This window comes from Monodon monoceros, unplaced genomic scaffold, assembly GCF_005190385.1.
Source record: "Monodon monoceros isolate NGI ecotype Baffin Bay Population unplaced genomic scaffold, NGI_Narwhal_1 Super_Scaffold_21, whole genome shotgun sequence".
NCBI lineage: Eukaryota > Metazoa > Chordata > Mammalia > Artiodactyla > Monodontidae > Monodon > Monodon monoceros.
Genome location: NW_021703778.1, coordinates 132783344 through 132806835, shown reverse-complemented (window position 1 = coordinate 132806835; position 23492 = coordinate 132783344). Strand labels below are relative to the sequence as shown.

At 40.7% G+C, this 23492-nt stretch overlaps 1 protein-coding gene across 1 annotated transcript in view; it reads right to left on the bottom strand.

Annotated features, from left to right (window-relative positions):
• Positions 1-220: 220 nt before the first annotated feature.
• Positions 221-23492, bottom strand: part of DAAM1 (dishevelled associated activator of morphogenesis 1) — a 179332-nt gene continuing 156060 nt past the window's right edge. The window contains exons 20-25 of the mRNA XM_029237931.1: positions 23091-23259; positions 19324-19431; positions 17315-17375; positions 6977-7108; positions 3910-4080; positions 221-2916 (exon numbers count right to left, since the gene is read on the bottom strand). Of these exons, the coding sequence (XP_029093764.1) occupies positions 2707-2916; positions 3910-4080; positions 6977-7108; positions 17315-17375; positions 19324-19431; positions 23091-23259 (851 nt within the window). The 3' untranslated portion in view covers positions 221-2706. The remainder of the gene's footprint in view (positions 2917-3909; positions 4081-6976; positions 7109-17314; positions 17376-19323; positions 19432-23090; positions 23260-23492) is intronic.

Genomic DNA, 23492 nt, shown 5'->3' with positions numbered 1-23492 from the left:
ATGTTACAGAAGGAGGTAGTATATGGTAGTCTGTGGACATCCTGAACACTGCCATAGCAGAAAACTATACTTCTCTAGGCCCAGTATGTACAGGTTTAAAAAATGTATCATTTCTAATTTAGTAAACAACTTGAAATATTTCAATTTAATGGTGGAAAGTGCAAAGAAGTTTGATAATGCTGTTTTAGTAACTCATAGAAAGCATATACATAACACCTAATGAATTCATCTCTTTATTGCATGTTGCTATTTAAAAAAAATTTACAGTCTCATAACACAACATTTTTTCTTGGTACTATAACAACAGTCTCGCGCCTAAAGACTAAGTGGTTCCAACTACTAAGCTAATAAGATACAAGACATACAATTAAGTTTACAAATTATAATGCTTTTTCTTTTTGGCATTAATTTTAAAAAACAAACAAAAAACTTTTAAAATACACACCCAAGAGAGGAAAAAGTGGCTACTTACACCAGCACCAATCTAAAAAGTAGGTTTTTTTTATCAACAATGGCACATGGAATTACCTGCACACAGCTTTCGGGGAAAGAAACGAAAAATGGAAATGGCAAAGAAGGCCTACCAGGATGGCCATATCAAAATGAGGATGATGAAAAAGGGCGAGAGGAACATGCTACACAAACTTGCTCCTTTATGTGACTCTCCCTCCACTTGTCCATTCCTTAAACTGTAAAACAAAGCCATTTTCAAAAGACAGTTCCAAACTTGAGCCAGATCAAATTTCTCCTGCTCTAAATAGAAAAGAATATATATAGAGGCACTTTAGTTAAGGAACAGACATAGCACATCCCACTCCTTCTCACCTCCAAGCTTTTTTGAGCAAAGTCTCGTCTGCACCTTTAATGTGGTGTACTTGCAGACCTTAGTACATAGGAGCTGGGGGAGCGCGACGTCTGCTGTGTATTTGTGACTGTTTTATTTGCTAGAGTCATCCATATAATGTGTAGAAAGTTGCTAAGTTTGCAGTGAGGGGGGAAAAACGTAAAACCACAGCTCTTGCCAACTCTTAGAGCGCTATTTCACAGCTTTCATGTAGCGCAGAGACCTTGCCATCTGCGCTAGGCATTATAGTTTATACAAATTATTTTTAAATAGCACGATTCCTGTACAGCGCACGCATCGGTATTCTGTTTGCCCCTTAACTGTCCCCATTAGAGCATAAGCTCCTTGGGGGCAGGGGCTCTGTCTTGCTTACCACTGTAGCCCTACTATGCCTGGCACATAGTAGGTGTTTCAATAAATATTCGTTAATTGACTGAAAAACTCAATTTAGTGAGTAAATAATGTTCTAGTGCAATAGGACAAACTACTCTCTCCACAGGAAACCCAACCACAACAGGATTGATGGAAAGAAAACAGAGAACCTTAGCTCCCCTCCCCCACTACTAATAAATAAAGCAAAGCAAAAAAAAAAAGTAACAGTCCTCTTTATATATCATATAATTTAAGGATATTAAGAGTTGGTAGGTTAATGGTAAGCATCTATATTTTATTTTCTAATGTTCATTGTTTTTATTCATTTCTCCCTGAGAGCTTTATCTTTTGGACTGAAATTTTACAGGTAGCGTTACTGACACACAACTTAAAATGACAACATATAAACAGCAAATCACATCAAACATACTTAGAGATAAATAGCTCTTGGCATCTCTGTTGGTGGTGTTGACATTTTGTGCATTCACTAAATGTCCTTTAGTCCAGACCTATATTTACAGAAGATGCAGCTTGTCCTACAAAACAGAAAATACCAAAAAAAAAAAAAAAAAAAAAAATGCACCCCATAAAATTTTTTTTTAAATAATTTTTATCCTTTCAGAGAATTCCTCCTTGTAAGTCTTGGGTGGGAAATTTTATTTTTAAAGTTTATAGGTCTATATTGTTAGGAAAACAAGCACATTATGGTAATTTTGTTCTTTAACAAGAGCATGGATTGCATTTAGATAGTGTTCTTTCCAAAAGCAATGTAAAGAAATCATCAAGAGTGCTTGGCAGAGAACTCGATGAAATTAGGGGGGAATAATTGATGTCCAAGTTTTAAACATATAAAAGAACTCTGATTGACATTCTACATAATTCAGATTTTGTGCCAGATGTTCTCAATAAACATTTACAGACTGCATCCCCACATCAATGCCAGAAATTTTAAGCTGGTCCTATCAACTACTGATGCAATGCACCAGCATCATACTGTCAACTATCAAAAACCATTTTAAATCTATATTTTTCCAACACCAGTTTCACCAGTGAAAATAATTTCAAAGTATATCAAGCTTGGAAACCATAAAATATTTCTCAAGCTTTATTTTTTTTTCTTTTTACTCTAGGGAATGTCTCTGTATCTCTTTGAGGAGATAGTATTGTGCTTCTGAACAGTCATGGTGTTCAGGGGAAGAAGATGAGCCACACTCAATATGAATGCATATACACAAATGGGTTCTGAGCACATACATAAACATAGATTTTTTTTTTTAACCAAACATATAGGTCTCCAGACAACTCTCAGATTTCTATATACATTTCTTCATATATACACACACATACATGTACATACACACACATTCACGCATTCACTCGCAGATGAAAGGAGAAATTGCCACTGTTTGGGTTGCAAGGCAGTGTAATGAAAAGTTCTAGTCACTTCAAAGGGCCGCTAATGAGCTTTCTAAAAACGTATTCAAGGGAAATTAGAAATTAAGTTTTGTGACCGGTCTCTCCCGGCTGCTGTCCGTCATCTGGTTGGTAATGCGCTTGCGATTCCGTTTCAGTTTAGAAAGGTCTTTGTCAAACACTTCTCCTGAGCGCAAAGCAGAAACCAGGTCATCAAACTCTCCGCCTTCTTCACTGTTCTCTTTTGCTTTCCTCATTTTCCGTTCCCTTTCACGTTGTTCCTTGAGCTGCAAATGGAAAGTGACCTCTTAGAGAAGTGTCAAAATAATATTGTGTTTTGTATTGAGTGGAGATGAATTCTGTGGAACATGATGGTGCTTCAGTCCACTGAGCCACATTTGTTGATAGCTGCCAGCCCCCTTGGATGTCATGAGAGAGGATGACTGGGACATGAGGGCTCATCAGAGAAGCAAGGAACAATGAAAAAACTGACCACCACTTTGTGATTAGACTCTTGCCGTCTAGAATCTGGGTAAACCCCATGATATTCTAGTTAAAAAGAGAGCAATTAAGGCTACTCATATTTCTATGATGGAATAAGAAAGTTATCACTATTAAATAGACCCCAAATATTGGTTTCTTTGATGGTATAGAGACACTAAAGCAAATGCTCATTAGGCCACGTTCCTGACATCAAAGGCTAAGCCTGTATCTACTATGGATGCCTGGAACCTGCTATGCAAGAGTTACTATTATTAAGAGCCAAATAATACACACACATTATAGAAAATTTAGATATCCTTAAAGAATTAAGGATAATTTTTCCCCTTTCGTTTATCAAGAGATAACCATTGTTATCTAAGCTTTCTCACATCATTAAATATTCTTTAAAGACATGACTTTTAAGGACTGCGTAAACAGTCCGCTATGTAGCTATTACATCATTTAGAACTAATGCCCAGTCAGTAAACGTGTAGGTTGTTCCAGGTTAGGGCTTATCATAAAGACTGCTGCTCTCTTTGTGCACATCTATGATTACTTCTTTAGAATGATTTCTAAGAAGTGGAACTCCAGATCAAAGGAAGGGGATATATATTTTTAGGCTTTGGATACAGACTGCCACATTGCCCAAGAGAAACTTTCTACCAGTTGAAACTCCCAGCAGCCTTCTAGATAGGACATTGATGCCCTCCTTCTTGCCAGCATGGCAGAGCGCTTCCTAAAAACCAAGGAGATGCAGCAACAGAACTTTCTGGGGGTGGAACTGGCCACCCACTTACCTGAGCCTCCATTCGAGCTCGGCGCTCTTCTTCCTCCTTCTTCTTTCTCATGTTTTCATTCTCTTGTTTGGCTTCCGACACAGCCTGAAGAAACTGATCAAAAATGCCAAAGAACTCATCTGGCTGTATTTTGCCAGCCTCTTCCCCAAAGTGTTTCACTGCTTTAGTAAACTGGAAAAAAGAAGGTTTTAAGAAGTTCAGTCTTCCAAGAGAACGCCGTGATCACATAAATATCAATCTCTCTCAAGGGGCTAAAGGTCATATTGAGTCAAATATAACTCGCTGGATTTATCTTTGGCTGCTGAACATGTCTATCAATTGCTTCTAAAGGAAAAAATGTAATACTCCACGACTTGTGAAACCATTTATCCTTGTCCACCTCATTTCAGCTTAACATCTATGATTACATCCTATGACTCTTTATTAACTAAACAGTAGTAAAAACAAGAAAGCAGAATATCACAGGGCAGAGCACTCAGGATATAAAACTAAGAGCAAACTCAGCAGGGGTAAGGAAACTTGTACTTTTAACTTTTCTTTGAAGTAGTTTAGTATCATTTATTGGTGCCATGTGGTTAGTATCAAAAACAAATAGGATACAGTGTTTCTTAGCTGCTTTTACTAATCATAAATAATATTGGTATTACTGTACTTCCTGGGCCTCAATTAGAAAACACTCACTGATTATGGAATCATTAAGGCAACTCAAAATTCATAACTGAGAATACAATTTTATTCTAAATCCTTTGTTTTAGAACCTCTTTCAAGGCAAATCTTTTAAAAACAGATAAAATGCAAAATATTAAGGGCGACTTTTTAAAAATTAAATTAAAAAATATATAGGCTAACAAAATAGCACAGCCAGTCTTTTTAGTTTTAACATTTCTGTTTTTAGTTCTTCTGGTTGTTATCTTCACAACTCGAGATAGTATGCTTTCCAGTGTCTTAGCATTATTATGACCATCCAAACACTGTTCAATGCCAGTCAAGTTGTTTTTTAGAACTATATCTCCTTCTGTAAGGATCTAATGCTATTACATCTAAACTACAACGGACGGTGTTTCTAACTTCAAGGTCAAACAAATTCTTACTCCCTATGCCTAATCAACTACTTCAAAATTTCCAGATCTTTCATTTTCTTCACAGTTTGAAACTCTTAGGTTGGGGAGGACTGCATAAATACTTCATGGTCTAATTGCTTTTATTTTTCTTGCACTACTTGTCTTTAGTATATTGTTAAGTTTTCCTGACATTTTGGCAATCCTATCTCTGTAAAGGAAATATTTTCAACATTTATTCTTAAATAAGACAATTTTCAATTGTTTTATATTTCATATCTTTAAATTTATAATAATGCTTTTTTACCATTTTTCTCTTCATCGAGGCGTTCTCAACCTTTTACTTATTTGGAAATATTTTATTAGAAACTAAGCTCTTTAGGGAAAAATACGACATTCTTCATACACCACATGCAGCGCTTCAGTTGCTGCATGGTTTTATAAGCTAATTTCTAAAAGTTCTGGTATGAACGAAACAGCAACAGATAGACTACAACTGAGTTTCTAAAACACTGGAGTTCAGGCACGTCAAAGCCATCCTGAATGATCTTTTTATCTAGGAATTCTAGTGATGATGAAGTCATGTATATTTTAGTCTTAGAAATCTGAACAAAACTAGTCCCAGACTAAAGTTCCCACACTAAAATTGAAAAAAAAAAAAAAAAGTAGAGTGTGTATAAATCAAAAATTAACTATTCAGTTGATTCTCAGAAAAATGTTTGAGCCTGTGATGAAGTAGGTACTGTATTGCCTAGATTGAGGTGGGGGCCATCACAGGGGAGGCTGCTGACATCAGTTCACTGATTTCAATCGGGGGTACCAGGGGCTGGACCTCTAACAACAGTCATTCAAACATGTCTTGCATTTATTTAATAACATTGGAGGTGGGGTTTCAATGTTGAGATTAGCTAGTGTATCTTAACATAGTCTACTTCTGAACTTTAATGAGTATGTGTGTACACTTACATATACAATCATCCATATCTACAACTGAACAGGGGACCACAGAAAAATGAGATTCATTGCTCAAGTTTCAAAGGAAAGATTCAAGTTAAAGCAAAAGAGTGTTGTCACAACTGAGAGATGGGCAGTGTGGAGGAACTCAGTAGGGTGGATAGCAGCTTAATGACATTTGTTAACAATGAGAAGGGGACAAGAGAATGTGCACATGTATATGAATGTGTATAAATTTTAGAAGAGGAAATAACCAGAGAGAGACAGAGACAGAGAGATGGGGCAGGGGGATTTTAAGGTGTTGGGTATTTGCCAATGAAAACTCTTCCCTTACAGGAAAACAAGATTTTGTAAGAGCAAAATTCATTTTTTAAAAAAGTCTTATTAAAAATATGCCTTTTGGGGTTCCCTGGTGGCGCAGGGGTTGAGAGTCCGCCTGCCGATGCAGGGGACACGGGTTCGTGCCCCAGTCTGGGAAGATCCCACATGCCGCGGAGCGGCTGGGCCCTGTGAGCCATGGCCGCTGAGCCTGCACGTCTGGAGCCTGTGCTCCGCAACGGGAGAGGCCACAACAGTGAGAGGCCCGCGTACCGCAAAAAAAAAAAAAAAAAAAAAAAAAAGTCTTTTGCAATGAGGCTCTGAATTAAAGTGCCTATCATTTAGTAAGTTCTTCTAGAGATTTAAAGAGGGAATATCCTGCCCTCCTAAGTCTCTATCTCAGTTGAGCATCTTACAAGTTTCTGAAGCACAAGGCCTCAGTCATACCTCGATGTCACATTTCATCCTGCCCTTGGTTTTCATAATCCACTCTTTTCTGTTTCCCAGAGATAGTTTTTTTCTTGATTGTTATTATAATTATCAAAATATTTAAAACTGTCAAAGTATTTACTTGTTTTACACCATTCAGATACTTCCAAGGTCTTACTAACCTAAAGGCCAGTTAGATAGAAAGCATGTGTTTCAACTGATCACAGCCCTAGAAATGAAAGTATACTTATAATATCTGAAAGTACCAGCTCTGTCAAGCAACACTCAGTGCGCAAGGGGAAATTTACCAGGTCTTTAGCTTCTGCTAGAAGATCTTCAACGTCAGAGAAGCTGAAACTGGCTACCGTGATGAACTGGCTGACAACAGACACAAACTTATCTCCAGGCCGTGAGGGCTGAGACTTCTGATATTCCAGCTCCTTAAACACAGGAAATGGATAATGTCAATGTAGGCTTCAAACACAGACACCCCTTTGTCTCATCTTCCTTATGCCTCAAATTTAATAAGTCAGAATGGCAAACCCATCAAAACTAGTGTAAAACATTTTATGATAGTCCAGTTCCCCCTGCCCTTCCACCAACCCTGACAGAGCCAAGCCCATGTGCCCACACACGGTTGCAAAATGCAATTTAACCAGTCATCTGAGTACTTTATTGGTGTGATTTTGTATACTGGCTTTAGAATGTAAGGAGATTAGCATTTGGATAAAATTAACAGAAGTTAAACAAATAATGGAGAGCAAACTGGATTCAAAAGGTGTGTGACTGAAAGCAAGAGAATTTGATTGTTGATATTCTGTGCTCAGATCTCTGGTACTTTTTATTTTTTCCTTCTCTCCATCTCTGCCAAGTCTACTTATTTCCTGAACTGTGATATCTAGGTCAGTAGAATTTCAACTGAAGCGTTTGGCACCATAACGCCATTTTTCTTCTCATCCATACCATTTGGATTTTGTGAGCAGACAGGTAGGAGTATTAGTGTCTCATTAATCATCCATATTCTCCATTACCATGGTGATGAACACAGATTATTCAAATCAATTTCAATAATAATTTCAACCACTGCCAGATGCATTTTCTTATTTCATCCCACAAAACCTCTGTAAGTGAGGCATTATTATCCCAATTGTACAGACACATAAATTGAGGTTCAGAGGGATTAAATTCTTTACTCAAAGTCAAGTGGCTGATAAGTGATAGAATCAAAATTTGAACTCACGTCTGCCTGACTCCAGGGTCTCAGTGACAACTATTCTGTGTACCTACTGACCTAATCTGGATCTCTGTTTTCTTCCATACCTGCTTTGGCAGAGATTCTAACAAGCAGGACAGTAGAGGTCACAGGCTAGATGTTCTGATTCAGTTCTACCACTGATTTGGTACTTATCCATGGCAAGTAGCCTGGCCCTTAGTTTCTTCACTCATAAAAGGAGGGCAGGAAGCTTCAAGATGGCAGAAGAGTAAGACGCAGAGATCACCTGCCTCCCCACAAATACATCAGAAATACATCTACACGTGGAACAGCTCCTATAGAACACCTACTGAACTCTGGCAGAAGACCTAAGACCTCCCAAAAGGCAAGAAATTCCCCACGTACCTGGGTAGGGCAAAAGAAAATAGAGAGACAAAAGAATAGGGACAGGACCTGCACCAGTGGGAGGGAGCTGTGAAGGAGGAAAGGTTTCCACACACTAGGAAGCCCCTTCGCGGGTGGGGACTGCGGGTGGCAGAGGGGGGATGCTTCGGGACCACGGAGGAGAGCGCAGCAACAGGGGTGCGGAGGGCACAGTGGAGAGATTCCTGCACAGAGGATCGGTGCCGACTGGCAGTCACCAGCCCGAGAGGCTTGTCTGCTCACCTGCCGGGGTGGGCAGGGGCTGGGAGCTGAGGCTCGGGCTTTGGAGGTCGGATCCCAGGGAGAGGACTGGGGTCTGCGTGAACACAGCCTGCAGGGGGTTAGTGCACCACGGCTAGCCGGGAGGGAGTCCGGGAAAATGTCTGGAGCTGCTGAAGAGCCGAGAGACATTTTCTTGCCTCTTTGTTTCCTGGTGCGCGAGGAGAGGGGATTAAGAGTGCTGCTTAAAGGAGCTCCAGAGACAGGCACGAGCTGCGGCTATCAGCGCAGACCCCAGAGACGGGCATGAGACGCTCAGGCTGCTGCTGCCGCCACCAAGAAGCCTGTGTGCGAGCACAGGTGACTCTCCACACCTCCCCTCCCAGGATCCTGTGCAGCCCGCCACTGCCAGGGTCCCGTGATCCAGGGACAACTTCCCTGGGAGAACGCACGGCACGCCTCAGGCTGGTGCAAAGTCATGCTGGCCTCTGCTGCCGCAGGCTCGCCTCGCACTCCGTACCCCTCCCTCCCCGCCGGCCTGAGTGGCCAGAGCCCCCGAATCAGCAGCTCCTTTAACCACGTCCTGTCTGAGCGAAGAACAGACGCCCTTCGGCGACCTACACGCAGAGGCGGGGCCAAATCCAAAGCTGAACCCCGGGAGCTGTGCGAACAAAGAAGAGAAAGGGAAATTTCTCCCAGCAGCCTCAGGAGCAGTGGATTAAATCTCCACAATCAACTTGATGTACCCTGCATCTGTGGAATACCTGAATAAGAAAACGAATCATCCCAAATTGAAGAGGTGGCCTTTGGGAGCAAAAGATATATATATTTTTTCCCTTTTTCTCTTTTTGTGTGTTCTGTCCATCTGTATTTTTTTTTAACGTTTTAAAATTTATTTCTTAATAATTATTTTTTATTTTAATAAATTTTATCTCCTTCCTTCCCTCCTTCCCCTTCCTTCCATCCTTCCTTCCTTCCCTTTTTCTCGCTTTTATTCTGAGCTATGTGGATGAAAGGCTCGTGGTGCTCCATCCAGGAGTCAGTGCTGTGCCTCTAAGGTGGGAGAGCCAACGTCAGGACACTGGTCCACAAGAGATCTCCCAGCTCCATGTAATATCAAACGGCGAAAATCTCCTAGAGATCTCCATCTCAACGCCAAGACCCAGCTACACTCAACGACCAGCAAGCTACCGTGCTGGACACCCTATGCCAAACAACCAGAAAGAAAGGAACACAACGCCATCCATTAGCAGAGAGGCTGCCTAAAATTATAATAAGGCCACAGACACCCCAAAACACACCACCAGATGTGGACGTGCCCACCAGAGAGACAAGATCCAGCCCCACCCACCAGAACATAGGCACTAGTCTGCTCCACCAGGAAGCCTACACAACCCACTGAATCAACCTTAGCCACTGGGGGCAGACACCAAAAACAACGGGAGCTATGAACCTGCAGCCTGTGAAAAGGAGACCCCCAAACACAGTAAGTTAAGCAAAATGAGAAGACAGAGAAACACGCAGCAGATAAAGGAGCAAGATAAAAACCCACCAGATCTAACAAATGAAGAGGAAATAGGCAGTCTACCTGAAAAAGAATTCAGAGTAATGATAGTAAAGATGATCCAAAATCTTGGAAATAGAATGGAGAAAATACAAGAAACGTTTAACAAGGACCTAGAAGAACTAAAGAGGAAACAAACAATGATAAACAACACAATAAGTGAAATTAAAAATTCTCTAGATGGAATCAATAGCAGAATAACTGAGGCAAAAGAATGGATAAGTCACCTGGAAGATAAAATAGTGGAAATAAATACTGCACAGCAGAATAAACAAAAAAGAACAAAAAGAATTGAGGACAGTCTCAGAGACCTCTGGGACAACATTAAAGCCACCAACATTCGAATTATAGGGGTCCCAGAAGAAGAAGAGAAAAAGAAACGGACTGAGAAAATATTTGAAAAGATTATAGTTGAAAACTTCCCTAATATGGGAAAGGAAATAGTTAAGCCCAGGAAGCACAGAGAATCCCATACAGGATAAATCCAAGGAGAAACACGCCAAGACACATATTAATCAAACTATCAAAAATTAAATACAAAGAAAATATATTAAAAGCAGCAAGGGAGAAACAACAAATAACACACAAGGGAATCCCCATAAGTTTAACAGCTTATCTTTCAGCAGAAACTCTGCAAGCCAGAAGGGAGTGGCAGGACATATTTAAAGTGATGAAGGAGAAAAACCTACAACCAAGATTACTCTACCCAGCAAGGATCTCATTCAGATTTGAAGGAGGAATTAAAACCTTTACAGACAAGCAAAAGCTAAGAGAATTCAGCACCACCAAACCAGATGTACAACAAAAGCTAAAGGAAATTCTCTAGGCAGGAAACACAAGAGAAGGAAAAGACCTACAATTACAAACCCAAAACAATTAAGAAAATGGGAATAGGAACATACATATCGATAACTACCTTAAATGTAAATGGATTAAATGCTCCAACCAAAAGACATAGACTGGCTGAATGGATACAAAAACAAGACGTGTATATATGCTGTCTACAAGAGACCCACTTCAGACCTAGGGACACATACAGACTGAAAGTGAGGGGATGGAAAAAGATATTCCATGCAAATGGAAATCAAAAGAAAGCTGGAGTAGCATTCTCATATCAGACAAAATAGACTTTAAAATAAAGACTCTTACAAGAGACAAAGAAGGACACTACATAATGATCAAGGGATCAATCCAAGAAGAAGATAAAACAATGGTAAATATTTATGCACCCAACATAGGAGCACCTCAATACCTAAAGCAAATAGTAACAGCCATAAAAGGGGAAATCGACAATAACACAATCATAATAGGGGACTTTATGGACAGATCATCCAAAATGAAAATAAATAAGGAAACACAAGCTTTAAATGATACATTAAACAAGATGGACTTAATATTTATAGGACATTCCATCCAAAAACAACAGAATACACTTTCTTCTCAAGTGCTCATGGAACATTCTCCAGGATAGATCATATCTTGGGTCACAAACCAAGCCTTGGTAAATTTAAGAAATTGAAATCATATCAAGTATCTACTCCAACCACAATGCCATGAGACTAGCAATAAATTAGAGGAAAAAAATCTGTAAAACATACAAGCAGATGGAGGCTAAACAATACACTACTTAATAACCAAGAGATCACTGAAGAAATCAAAGAGGAAATCAAAAAATACCTAGAAACAAATGACAATGAAAACACGATGACCCAAAACCTACGGGATGCAGCAAAAGCAATTCTAAGAGGGACGTTTATAGCAATACCATCCTACCTTAAGAAACAAGAAACATCTCAAATAAACAACCTAAACTTACACCTAAAGCAATTAAGCAATTAGAGAAGGAAGAACAAAAGAACACCGAAGTTAGCAGGATGAAAGAAATCATAAAAATCAGATCAGAAATAAATGAAATAGAAATGAAAGAAACGATAGCAAAGATCAATAAAACTAAAAGCTGGTTCTTTGAGAAGATAAACAAAATTGATAAACCATTAGCCAGACTCATCAAGAAAAAAAGGGAGAAGACTCAAATCAATGGAATTAGAAATGAAAAAGGAGAAGTAACAACTGACATTGCAGAAATACAAAGGATCATGAGAGATTACTACAAGCAACTCTATGCCAATAAAATGGACAACCTGGAAGAAATGGACAAGTTCTTAGAAAAGCACAACCTTCCGAGACTGAACCAGGAAGAAATAGAAAATATGAACAGACCCAATCACAAGCACTGAAATTACAACTGTGATTAAATATCTTCCAACAAACAAAAGCCCAGGACCAGATGGCTTCACAGGTGAATGCTATCAAACATTTAGAGAGGAGCTAACACCTATCCTCCTCAAACTCTTCAAAATATAGCAGAGGGAGGAACACTCCCAAACTCATTCTACAAGGCCACCATCACCAGGATACCAAAACCAGACAAAAATGCCACAAAAAAGAAAACTACAGGCCAATATCACTGATGAACATAGATGCAAAAATCCTCAACAAAATACTAGCAAACAGAGTCCAGCAGCACAGTAAAAAGATTGTACACCACGATCAAGTGGGCTTTATCCCAGGAATGCAAGGATTCTTCAATATACGCAAAACAATCAATGTGATACACCATATTAACAAATTGAAGAATAAAAACCATATGATCATCTCCATCGATTCAGAGAAAGCTTTCGACAAAATTCAAAACCCATTTATGATAAAAACCCTGCAGAAAGTAGGCATAGAGGGAAATTTCTTCGACATAATAAAGGGCATATATGACAAACCCACAGCCAACGTCGTCCTCAATGGTGAAAAACTGAAACCATTTCCACTAAGATCAGGAACAAGACAAGGTTGCCCACTCTCACCACTATTATTCAACATTGTTTTGGAAGTTTTAGCCACAGCAGTCAGAGAAGAAAAAGAAATAAAAGGAATCCAAATCGGAAAAGAAGAAGTAAAGCTGTCACTGTTTGCAGATGACATGATACTATACATAGAGAATCCTAAAGATGCTACCAGAAAACTACTAGAGCTAATCAATGAATTTGGTAAAGTAGCAGGATACAAAATTAATGCACAGAAATCTCTGGCATTCCTATCACGAATGATGAAAAATCTGAAAGTGAAATCAAGAAAACACTCCCATTTACCATTGCAACAAAAAGAATAAAATATCTAGGAATAAACCTACCTAAGGAGACAAAAGACCTGTTTGCAGCAAATTATAAGACACTGATGAAAGAAATTAAAGATGATACAAATAGATGGAGAGATATACCATGTTCTTGGATTGGAAGAATCAACATTGTGAAAATGACTCTACTATCCAAAGCAATCTACAGATTCAATGCAATCCCTATCAAACTACCACTGGCATTTTTCACAGAACTAGAACAAAAAATTGCACAATTTGTATGGAAACACAAAAGACCCCGAATAGCCAAAGCAATCTTGAGAATGAAAAATGGAGCTGGAGGAATCAGGCACCCCGACTTCAGACTATACTACAAAGCTACAGTAATGAAGACAGTATGGTACTGGCACAAAAACAGAAATATAGATAAATGGAACAGGATAGAAAGCCCAGAGATAAACCCACACACATATGGTCACCTTATCTTTGATAAAGGAGGCAGGAATGTACAGTGGAGAAAGGACAGCCTCTTCAATAAGTGGTGCTGGGAAATCTGGACAGGTACATGTAAAAGTATGAAATTAGATCACTCCCTAACACCATAAACAAAAATAAACTCAAAATGGATTAAAGACCTAAATGTAAGGCCAGAAACTATCAAACTCTCAGAGGAAAACATAGGCAGAACACTCTATGACATAAATCGCAGGAAGATCCTTTTTGATCCACCTCCTAGAGAAATGGAAATAAAAACAAATGGGACCTCATGAAACTTAAAAGCTATTGCACAGCAAAGGAAACCATCAGCAAGATGAAAAGACAACCCTCAGAATGGGAGAAAATATTTGCAAATGAAGCAACTGACAAAGGATCAATCTCCAAAATTTACAAGCAGCTCATGCAGCTCAATATCAAAAAAACAACCCAATCCAAAAATGGGCAGAAGACCTAAATAGACATTTCTCCAAAGAAGATATACAGATTGCCAGCAAACACATGAAAGAATGCTCATCATTAATCATTAGAGAAATGCAAATCAAAACTACAATGAGATATCATCTCATACCGGGCAGAATGGCCATCTTCAAAAAATCTACAAACAGTAAATGCTGGAGAGGGTGTGGAGAAAAGGCAACACTCTTGCACTGTTGGTGGGAATGTAAATTGATACAGCCACTATGGAGGTTCCTTAAAAAACTAAAAATAGAATGACCATAAGAGCCAGCAATCCCACTACTGGGCGTATACCGTGAGAAAACCATAATTCAAAAAGAGTCATGTACTGAAATGTTCATTGAAGCTCTGTTTACAATAGCCAGGATATGGAAGCAACCTAAGTGTCCATGAACAGATGAATGGATAAAGAAGATGTGGCACATATATACAATGGAATAATCCTCAGCTATAAAAAGCAACGAAATTGAGTTATTTGTAGTGAGGTAGATGGACCTAGAGTCTGTCATACAGAGTGAAGTAAGTCAGAAAGAGAAAAAGAAATACCGTGTGCTAACGCATATATATGGAATCTAAGGAAAAAAAAAAAAGTCATGAAGAGCCTAGGGGCAAGACGGGAATAAAGACACAGACTTACTAGAGAATGGACTTAAGGATATGGGGAGGGGGAAGGGTAAGCTGTGACAAAGTGAGAGAGTGGCATGGACATATATACACTACCAAACGTAAAATCGATAGCTAGTGGGAAGCTGCCGCATAGCACAGGGTGATCAGCTTGGTGCTTTGTGACCACCTAGAGGGGTGGGATAGGGAGGGTGGGAGGGAGGGAGATGCAAGAGGGAAGAGATATGGGAACATTTGTATATGTATAACTGATTCACTTTTTTATAAAGCAGAAACTAACACACCATTGTAAAGCAATTATAGTCCAATAAAGATGTTTAAAAATAAATAAAGGAGGGTAATATACACATCATCATGGGAATCAAATGCAAGAAAAGAAGCAGAAACCCTTATAAATCATGAAACTTGCTCTGATTAAAAGAAATTGCCACAATCCTAGTTCTTTGACCTGGAAAGGGAGTGTATGTATGTGTGTGAGGTGCAGAGATGTGAAGGCAATTTTAAAGTGTTTCATGAATGTATAATTCCATAAGAATTCTGTCTTTGATACCTTCAAGCAATGCAATCAATTTGTGAAAAGAACAACTGGGACACATGAATGTTTCGACGGATTTAAAGTCTGCCTCCCAATATTTCCTTCCTCTTAACATTTAAGCTGCCAGAGGAAGGGGGAGGCCTCTGTAGCCCCTTTTCTGTGAAGAGTGTGTTACATTGTACATGACCCAGGGGCTAGAGAGATTTCAGCAAAACAACATTTAATAAGCCCCCCAAACACATAACTTCCTTGGGACCCCTCTCTCATGCCTTGCTCTGAACTAGCTCATATGCAGGGGTCAGAGCCTCCATTGTCAGGCTTTAGGACTGTCAGTCACTGCTATACTAGTCTCAAGAAAGCTTTCCACTGGGAGGAAATGGCCGCAGAGTGAAGACTGTAACACAAGCCTTGTCCCAAACTGCCCTTATCCAGTTTGGCCTCTGAAAGCCGAGGACTGTCCTCCACGCGCACTCACAGTCTCTCAGCCCACGGGGGCTGGAAAAAAGAGTATCTACTGCTCTTTTTAAACAGCGCCCCACCCCTACCCCTCCCCCAAAGTAAGGAAAAAAAGAAAACCTTACATGCTCCTTAATTTATTAAAAATAGAAAAGGTTAGACACTGTGACTCTAATTTTTATTAGAGCTGTTTCTTTAATGAAGTCAACTACTTTCTATGGCACAGTTTTATGATTATAAGGACGAGGAGGTGGGACCCCCCTGGCGGAGCAGTGGTTAAGAATCCACCTGCCAATGCAGGGGACACGGGTTCGAGCCCTGGTCCGGGAAGATCCCACATGTCGTGGAGCAGCTAAGCCCACGAGCCACAACTACTGAAGCCCGCATGCCGCAACCACTGAAGCCCGGGTGCCGCAACTACTGAAGCCCACGCACTTAGAGCCCATGCTCCGCAACGAGAAGCCACCGTGCTGAGAAGCCTGCACGCCTCAACTAGAGAAAGCCGGCAAGCGGCAACGAAGACCCAATGCAGACAAAATAAAAAATAGATAAATTTATTTTTTAAAAAGGAGGAGGGTCCTCCTGGCGTTACTAATAAATGATCTGTGGGGCACCTTCCCGAGCTGCCGCAGACGAGCCTCCTTCACCAAGTGCCAGGCCAGAGCTCTGCTCTCCCGAGCGAGGCTTCTCACCCTGACCCGCCCCCGCCCTGTCAGCAGCCCTCGTGCAGTACCCACGGGGCACTGCGCCCTCACAGTCTGGGTTAGTTCCACCGGCTCCACTGCCTCCGGCACCCTGACCTGCTTTCCTTCCATGGAGCCCAGGCCCAGGTCATCTCGTATAGCTGAGACAGCCTCCCTCCTCTGTACCTAAGTTCACCCTACCCTCCTTCTAAGCCACAGCTCAAAGTTCATCTCGTCCAGAGGAGAAGCTTCCTCTCACACACGCCAGCCATTCCCGAAGCCTCGGGCTAACCTAAATCCTCGATCCTCCTCAAGGCACCTTTGTCATCACTTAGGAGGTGAACTGGACTGACTGCTCCTGGCCACTGTAACACGTGGAGGGTAAGGATTCTGAGTCATCGTGATCCCCTCGCCTTGAGAATGGACTGTACCCCCAAAGAGCTCAAAAAATACTCCCCAAGGGACCGGCTCAAAGACAACAGAGAAGTTCCATTGCTCTGAGAGTAAACATCATTTATAAACAGAAACACTGAGAAGACCTTGAAGACCCTCTAGCCAATCCACTTTCATGAGTCCTGCCTCACAGGTAGGAAAGTGGTGGAACTCTGGGTCCAATTTCCCAGTTCCTGTTCCCGTGATGCCCCCATGACATCCTGCCGCCTGCCACTGCATCACCAGGCTAAACACAGCCTGCCTTTGCTTCTTCGTTGTTGCATTTATTTTTCTTTTTTTTAAACAATAAATGTTTATCCTGCATGCCAAGGCAACCAGCAACTCCTCTGCTGGATACCATCACCAGCACCAGAGAGAGTGAAGGGACTGGGAATTAGAACGAGAAACATACTCACCGTCTCTACTGCTTTCAGGCCACTTCTCAAGGTGCTTATTTCTTTGTCCAGCTCAGTCATGCTGTTGTAAATGGCAACATTTTAGTAACCAACATGGGACTTACACTTATTGTATTAAATATATGAGTTTAAATATTTCATGCTTGGAAGTCCACACTACTTCATTTTAAATGTTTAAAATTCCCTTCAGTGTTCAGATCTCACAGAAAGACAGCAACATTTTAAACTTATGAAATTTAGGTATGGAATTATGGGGTTTTTTTTGTTTTCCACAGCCAGCAGGTATAATATTTATAGGTTAAAAAGGGCAGAATAGAAATATGTCATGTTTCAATCTCACAAAAATCTCACTTAAGCAAATTACTGTATGTGGAAATAAATTTCTTGCCATGTGTGGCTCCCTTTGGACAAGGAAAAGAAACAGTTGATCCACAATCATGTGTGTTGTGCTCTTCATTATTATTATATTGCTTTGCATGAATGCTCTGGTGGTATGAATATTACAAGGTGATGGCCTAAATTTCAATCAACAATGATTTTTCTTAAAGTTTTACTAATTAGTTTTCATTTTCATTGACCTTTTTTTTTTTTAAACAGAGAAGGTTTCCTGGGCTTCTCCCATAATGCTTTTTATTTGACAGCTTTTAAGCGTGAGAGATTACAACTTAATTCTCACAGAGAATTCACATGTAAACAAATTCATTGCCACTTCATTTACTTCAACATTTTAATTTCATGTCTTACATGGTACACTTCTACCAAACTCTACAGAGGGAAAAAATTAGCCTGCTCATCAGGCTTTTTAAAATCACTGCAAAAAGATGCAGTTTAAATATGTTTTTAAAAAAAGGGGAGTGGGGTATTTCCCTGGTGGCGCAGTGGTTAAGAATCCGCCTGCCAATGCAGGGGACACGGGTTCGAGCCCTGGTCGGGGAAGATCCCACATGCCGTGGAGCAACTAAGCCCGTGCGCCACAACTACTGAGCCTGTGCTCTAGAGCCCGCAAGCCACAACTACTGAGCCCACGCGCCTGGAGCCCGTGCTCCGCCACCGCAATGAGAAGCCCATGCACCACAACGAAGGGTATTCCCCCATCGCCACAACTAGAGAAAGCTCGTGTGGGACAACCAAGACCCAATGCAGCGAAAAAAAAAAAAAAATTTTAAAAAGGCGGGGTGGGGGCAAAAGGAAGCAGGAAGAACAGCAAGGAAAAGTGCCTACCCCTCATGAGGTCTCTGAAAAGTGGTGTGAAGTTTGTGGGGAAAGTTTAGTGATTTTCCACTTTATTTTTAGTTCCTTCATTTGCATAAAGACTGCTTTCCATTAAAAGGTTGCTTGGTTTCTGGGAGTGTGTACACATGGGAAAATTACTAGCAACACCCTGACCTGCAGGACTTCCATTTGCTTAAACATGTATCCTCATATCCTCATTTAACTAAGTGTGCTCCCACCTGTATTTTAAGAGAACCACCCTTTCCAACTACTAGTGAAACCACACTGCTTCCCTAGACTCTTCATAACTCAGAAAATTAGGTTTTGTAGAAGTTAGAAACTGCATCCAGGAATATTCTGAAACAGCTAGAACAAGTATACAGTGACCCTTGAACAACACAGGTGTGAACTGTGCGGGTCCACTTATACGCAGATTTTTTTTCAATCATTATGTACTACATGATCTGTGGTTGACTGAATCCTCAGATGTGGGACCATGGGTATTGAGGAACCCCGCACAGGAAGGGTCAGCTATGAAGTTATATGTTGGATTTTCAGCTGTGCAGTGGGGATTCGGGGGGTGTCGGCACCCTTAACCCCACCGTTCAAGAGTCAACCGTATATTCAAACTCATGTAAAACATCTGAGTGACATGGATACTATTCAAACTTTATTTCATACACTGTTCAGGGGAAAGCGAACAGAAGGACCCTCTTCATGCAACGCTAACTATCTCAACGGCTAAACCACAGTCCAACGGATTTAAAAAACTGAAACAATTCACTCTAAGTACTTACTTTACTTTTGCTGCTTGAGGAATGTCCCGCAGCTCCTCATTTAGATTGAGAACCTTGGGGTATTTATTTTCCACAATAGTTATGAGATAGTGCAAAAGTGTAATGTTCCTACAATTACAGAAGGAGAGAGTATTAAACATGGTTAATATGTGCATATGATTTGTATATTCAAGTGATTACTTCCACAAGAATGCTACATCCCTGCATTACTTTCAAAATGTGTAGGTTCCTGAAAGGCAGGCATTCTTAAGAGAAAGGGAGAAGAGGAGAGCCTTCATGGGATTTACAAAAATATATGTCAAAAGAAGCACACATCTTCTGAAAGGGAAGGGCAGGGGATAAGAATTACGTTTTTTGCCCATAATGGGGATCCTTCAAAATCTGTGTAATGCCACGGGTGATGGAAATGAGTCTGAACCATTGCCAAAAGGGACATCCCTTCACAGTGCATCCACCCAAAGACGAGGCCTGCCCTGCAAGTTCCTAACAAGCAGGGTGCGGTGGGGAGTGAGGGATGTTTAATCCACTAGAGAGGACAGCTAATTTTCAAGTCTGAAAGTACAGAGCAGCAACTCACTGATGAAAATCACTGACAATTCTCATTTAAGGGTTTCTTTCAACTGGGTGATAACATTTTTCCTTTCTGAAAGTTAGAATGCCCCCTATTTCAGGGCAGGACCTGGAAATGGGCCAGGACTGTGCCATCATGGATATGATACCCTCGCAGCCTAATTTTAGCGACACTTCAGCTCCTAACTGCACAACCAGCTCCCTCTTTGGTGGTGACAGGGCTGAACCCTGACTGACCTGGGTTGAAAAGGCGGGCATCTGATAACGCTATCTATGAGGCCACGCTGTGGTAGTCTGGTCCCCTGGTCCCCGACTCTGATGCACATTACAATCACCTGGACCCCAGATGCCTGGGCCAACCTGAGATTCAGTCATTGGAATGAGGTGGGACCAGATGTGGGTATTTTTTAAAACTCCCCACTGAGACTAACAGCCAAGATCAAGAACCACTTATGCTATTGAAAGTTAGCATAATCAGGAGGACAAAAATGCATTTCTTTAAAAACATTTCCATAATTTTTAGGCAGTTTGCTAATTCACAAGGCTAAGTACCCACCCCTCCCGACAAAAGTAAAGCAGAGCTGCCAAACAATTTTTTCCCCATAGCAATGCAAACCATTTCTGGTTATCCTTGCAGCTTCCTAGAGGTCAATGCAATCCTATTCCTCTGAGTCAACTGGCCCACACGGAAAAAAATTTCCCCTTATTTTTCTTGCGCTAATAATTAGAAAACCATCGCTCAGCAAAGTAAAACAGTGGCTAATAGTTCTGGCCACTCATTTTGCAGGTGTTCAGCTGTATTGTTCCACTTCAATTTTGCCTTTCACAGAATCTATGTGTCTGCCATGTGCTGGCTGCATGAGAGGCAAAATCCCAGCAACCATCACGAGAAAGAGTAATGCCATTTTCCTTCATTATTTCAGAGAAATGCTTTGTTAGGGAAATTTATTTAATTAACTATATATGCCTTTTTTAGTGTAGAAACACTTAAAACCAGATCACATTTGGATAGCAAACCACATTTGTTTGCTATCCAAATAACACCTCATATGAGTGAATATAAATTCCTGAATAATAAAAACAACAACTAAACAGCCTCACATTTGACTACTCTCTGGTCATTACCAGAAACAAGGCTTTAATGCAGAGTGAAGAGGGAAAAGAAGAAGATCAGAAATGTTTTTAATTTATTATTTTGAAAAGGCTTATTGTGTATTGGATAAATTTTATGTCATTAACTAGCAGATAATCATGTAGTAAGTACCAGCTTATCAGTAAGTTGGAAGGTGGGGGGCAAATGTGTATGAGTGAGGGGAGAGGGAGGGAGAGAGAATAGGACTGACTGGTGGTGAGGATTTCCTTCCTCCCCAACCTGCAAGCCCAGTTGAAGAGAATACCGTTCCTTAAAAGATGGCTGCTCTTTATATGCAAGTAAGATGCTGCAGTTACTTACTGCAACCTCCAAATAAAATCGGTCTGTTGGTAGAGGACAGCTGTGGGCAGACCACTAGAACAACTGTCAAATACCTGTAAGGCCAAACACCTTGCTGGTTGTGACCTCAGACAAGCTAAATGAGCCACCTGACCCTGCCTCGGTTTCTTTATCTGACAACAGGCGATACAACACTTGGCCTGGGGACTTCACAGGTTGTTGTGACAATCAAATGTGAACGGGCTCTGCAAGGATCAAGTGCTTACATTAAAAATAAGGTGGTGTTCAGAGAAAACCATAATTCAAAAAGACACATGCACCCCAATGTTCACTGCAGCACTATTTACAACAGCCAGGTCATGGAAGCAACCTAAATGCCCATCGACAGATGAATGGATAAAGAAGATGTGGCACATATATACAATGGAATATTACTCGGCCATAAAAAGGAACGAAATTGGGTCATTTGTAGAGACGCAGATAGACCTAGGGACTGTCATACAGGGTGAAGTAAGAAAGAGAAAAACAAATATCATATATTAACACATATATGTGAAATCTAAAAAATGGTACAGGTGAACTGGTTTGCAGGGCAGAAAGTGAGACACAGATGTAGAGAACAAATGTATGGACACTAAGGGGGTAAAGTGGGGGTGTGGGGGTGGTGGTGTGATGAATTGGGCGATTGGGATTGACATATATACACTGATGTGTATAAAATAGATAACTAATAGGAACCTGCTGTATAAAAAATAATAAAATTCAAAGAAAAATAAGGTGGTGTTGATAGAACATATCAGCTGTGCTTTGTTAATCTATTTCTACACGATGCAAAAATAAGGTTTTAACCCCAACTGAACACACTGCTTGTTTCTTATACGATGGATTCAGGGTTGCCATAATGCTATGCTTCACTGGCCCTATAGAAAATACAGAATAAAAAGTCTCACTGGTTGGGAATAATTAGGGTGAACAGCCTATACTTCTAAAAATAATTCGGGTTACAGAGAAGTTTACCTTAGAAACAAATTCCTTCCAAGTCAGTGGGAAACACAGCTCTCAGGGAAGCTAGAGTTAATATGCCTAACACCCTTACCTGGAAATGACACTAGCACATTTTCACCTTCTGGTGTCTCTAACAGGAATCTGTTCACCTAAAACACACTTTCTAGGAAGCATTTTAATGAGTCTTGGGATGAGCAGCTGAATACCAACAGCCAAAATGCATTTATACATTGTCATTTTTTAAGGTAGCTGCTAGCTTCCAGGTACCAAGGAAACCATAACCCAAAAAGCCAACAAACTTCACATTCTGTCATCAGCTGTCAGTTTTTTATCTCTGTGGAGGAGTAGCAATTAGGAGAGGCCGTGAGGGGGCTACTAGGGTGCTGGTAAGGTTCTGTTTCTTGAACTGGGCACTAGTTATACAGATGTGTTCAATTTGTGGAAAGTCATCAAGCTGTACCTTTACGGTGAGTGAACCTGTCTTTCGTGTATTACACTGTAATGAGTTTACCCGAGAAAACCCCAAACACAAAAAACTTGGACTAGATGATATCCTTGTGGAATGAAAATGAAGGATAACTGGCCCAGTAGGAACTTGGGGATACGTGTGGTCATGAGACAGGAAGGGAGGAGTCAGTGGAGATGGAAAGAGCAGGAGAAGGAGAAGTGCAGACCAGACACTTTGGGATGAAGAGGCCCAGGAGGACCAGAGGGTACAAAGCTGAGCCCCGACCTGAGCTCCCAGATCTTCCATACTTACTTATCGATACTGGATTTTGTGTCAGCAATCTTATTTAGGCTGGATATCTTGAATCCATATGCATTGCCTCTTTGGCCTTTATTCATGTAATTTCCAAATGCCAAAACCACTTCCAGCAACTGCTTCAGGGCACTGCTCCTAAACACCTCTTCTGAACCAGAACGAATTGCTTCAAAACAAAATACATAAAACTATTACAACAAGACTTTTCAATGATACCCATCCTAAATCCACACACCTGATGACAGACACTGGAGATGTAACATGGGGCTGTTAGACTACCAGGGAGCACTTTCCGAACACCTTTACCAGAAGCCAAGAGCAAGGGGGCAAGGAGAGCCAGCTCAAGTTGTTCAAGAGACCCAGAGACAGGTGCACAATCCTAGCCTTTCTCAGTCTTTT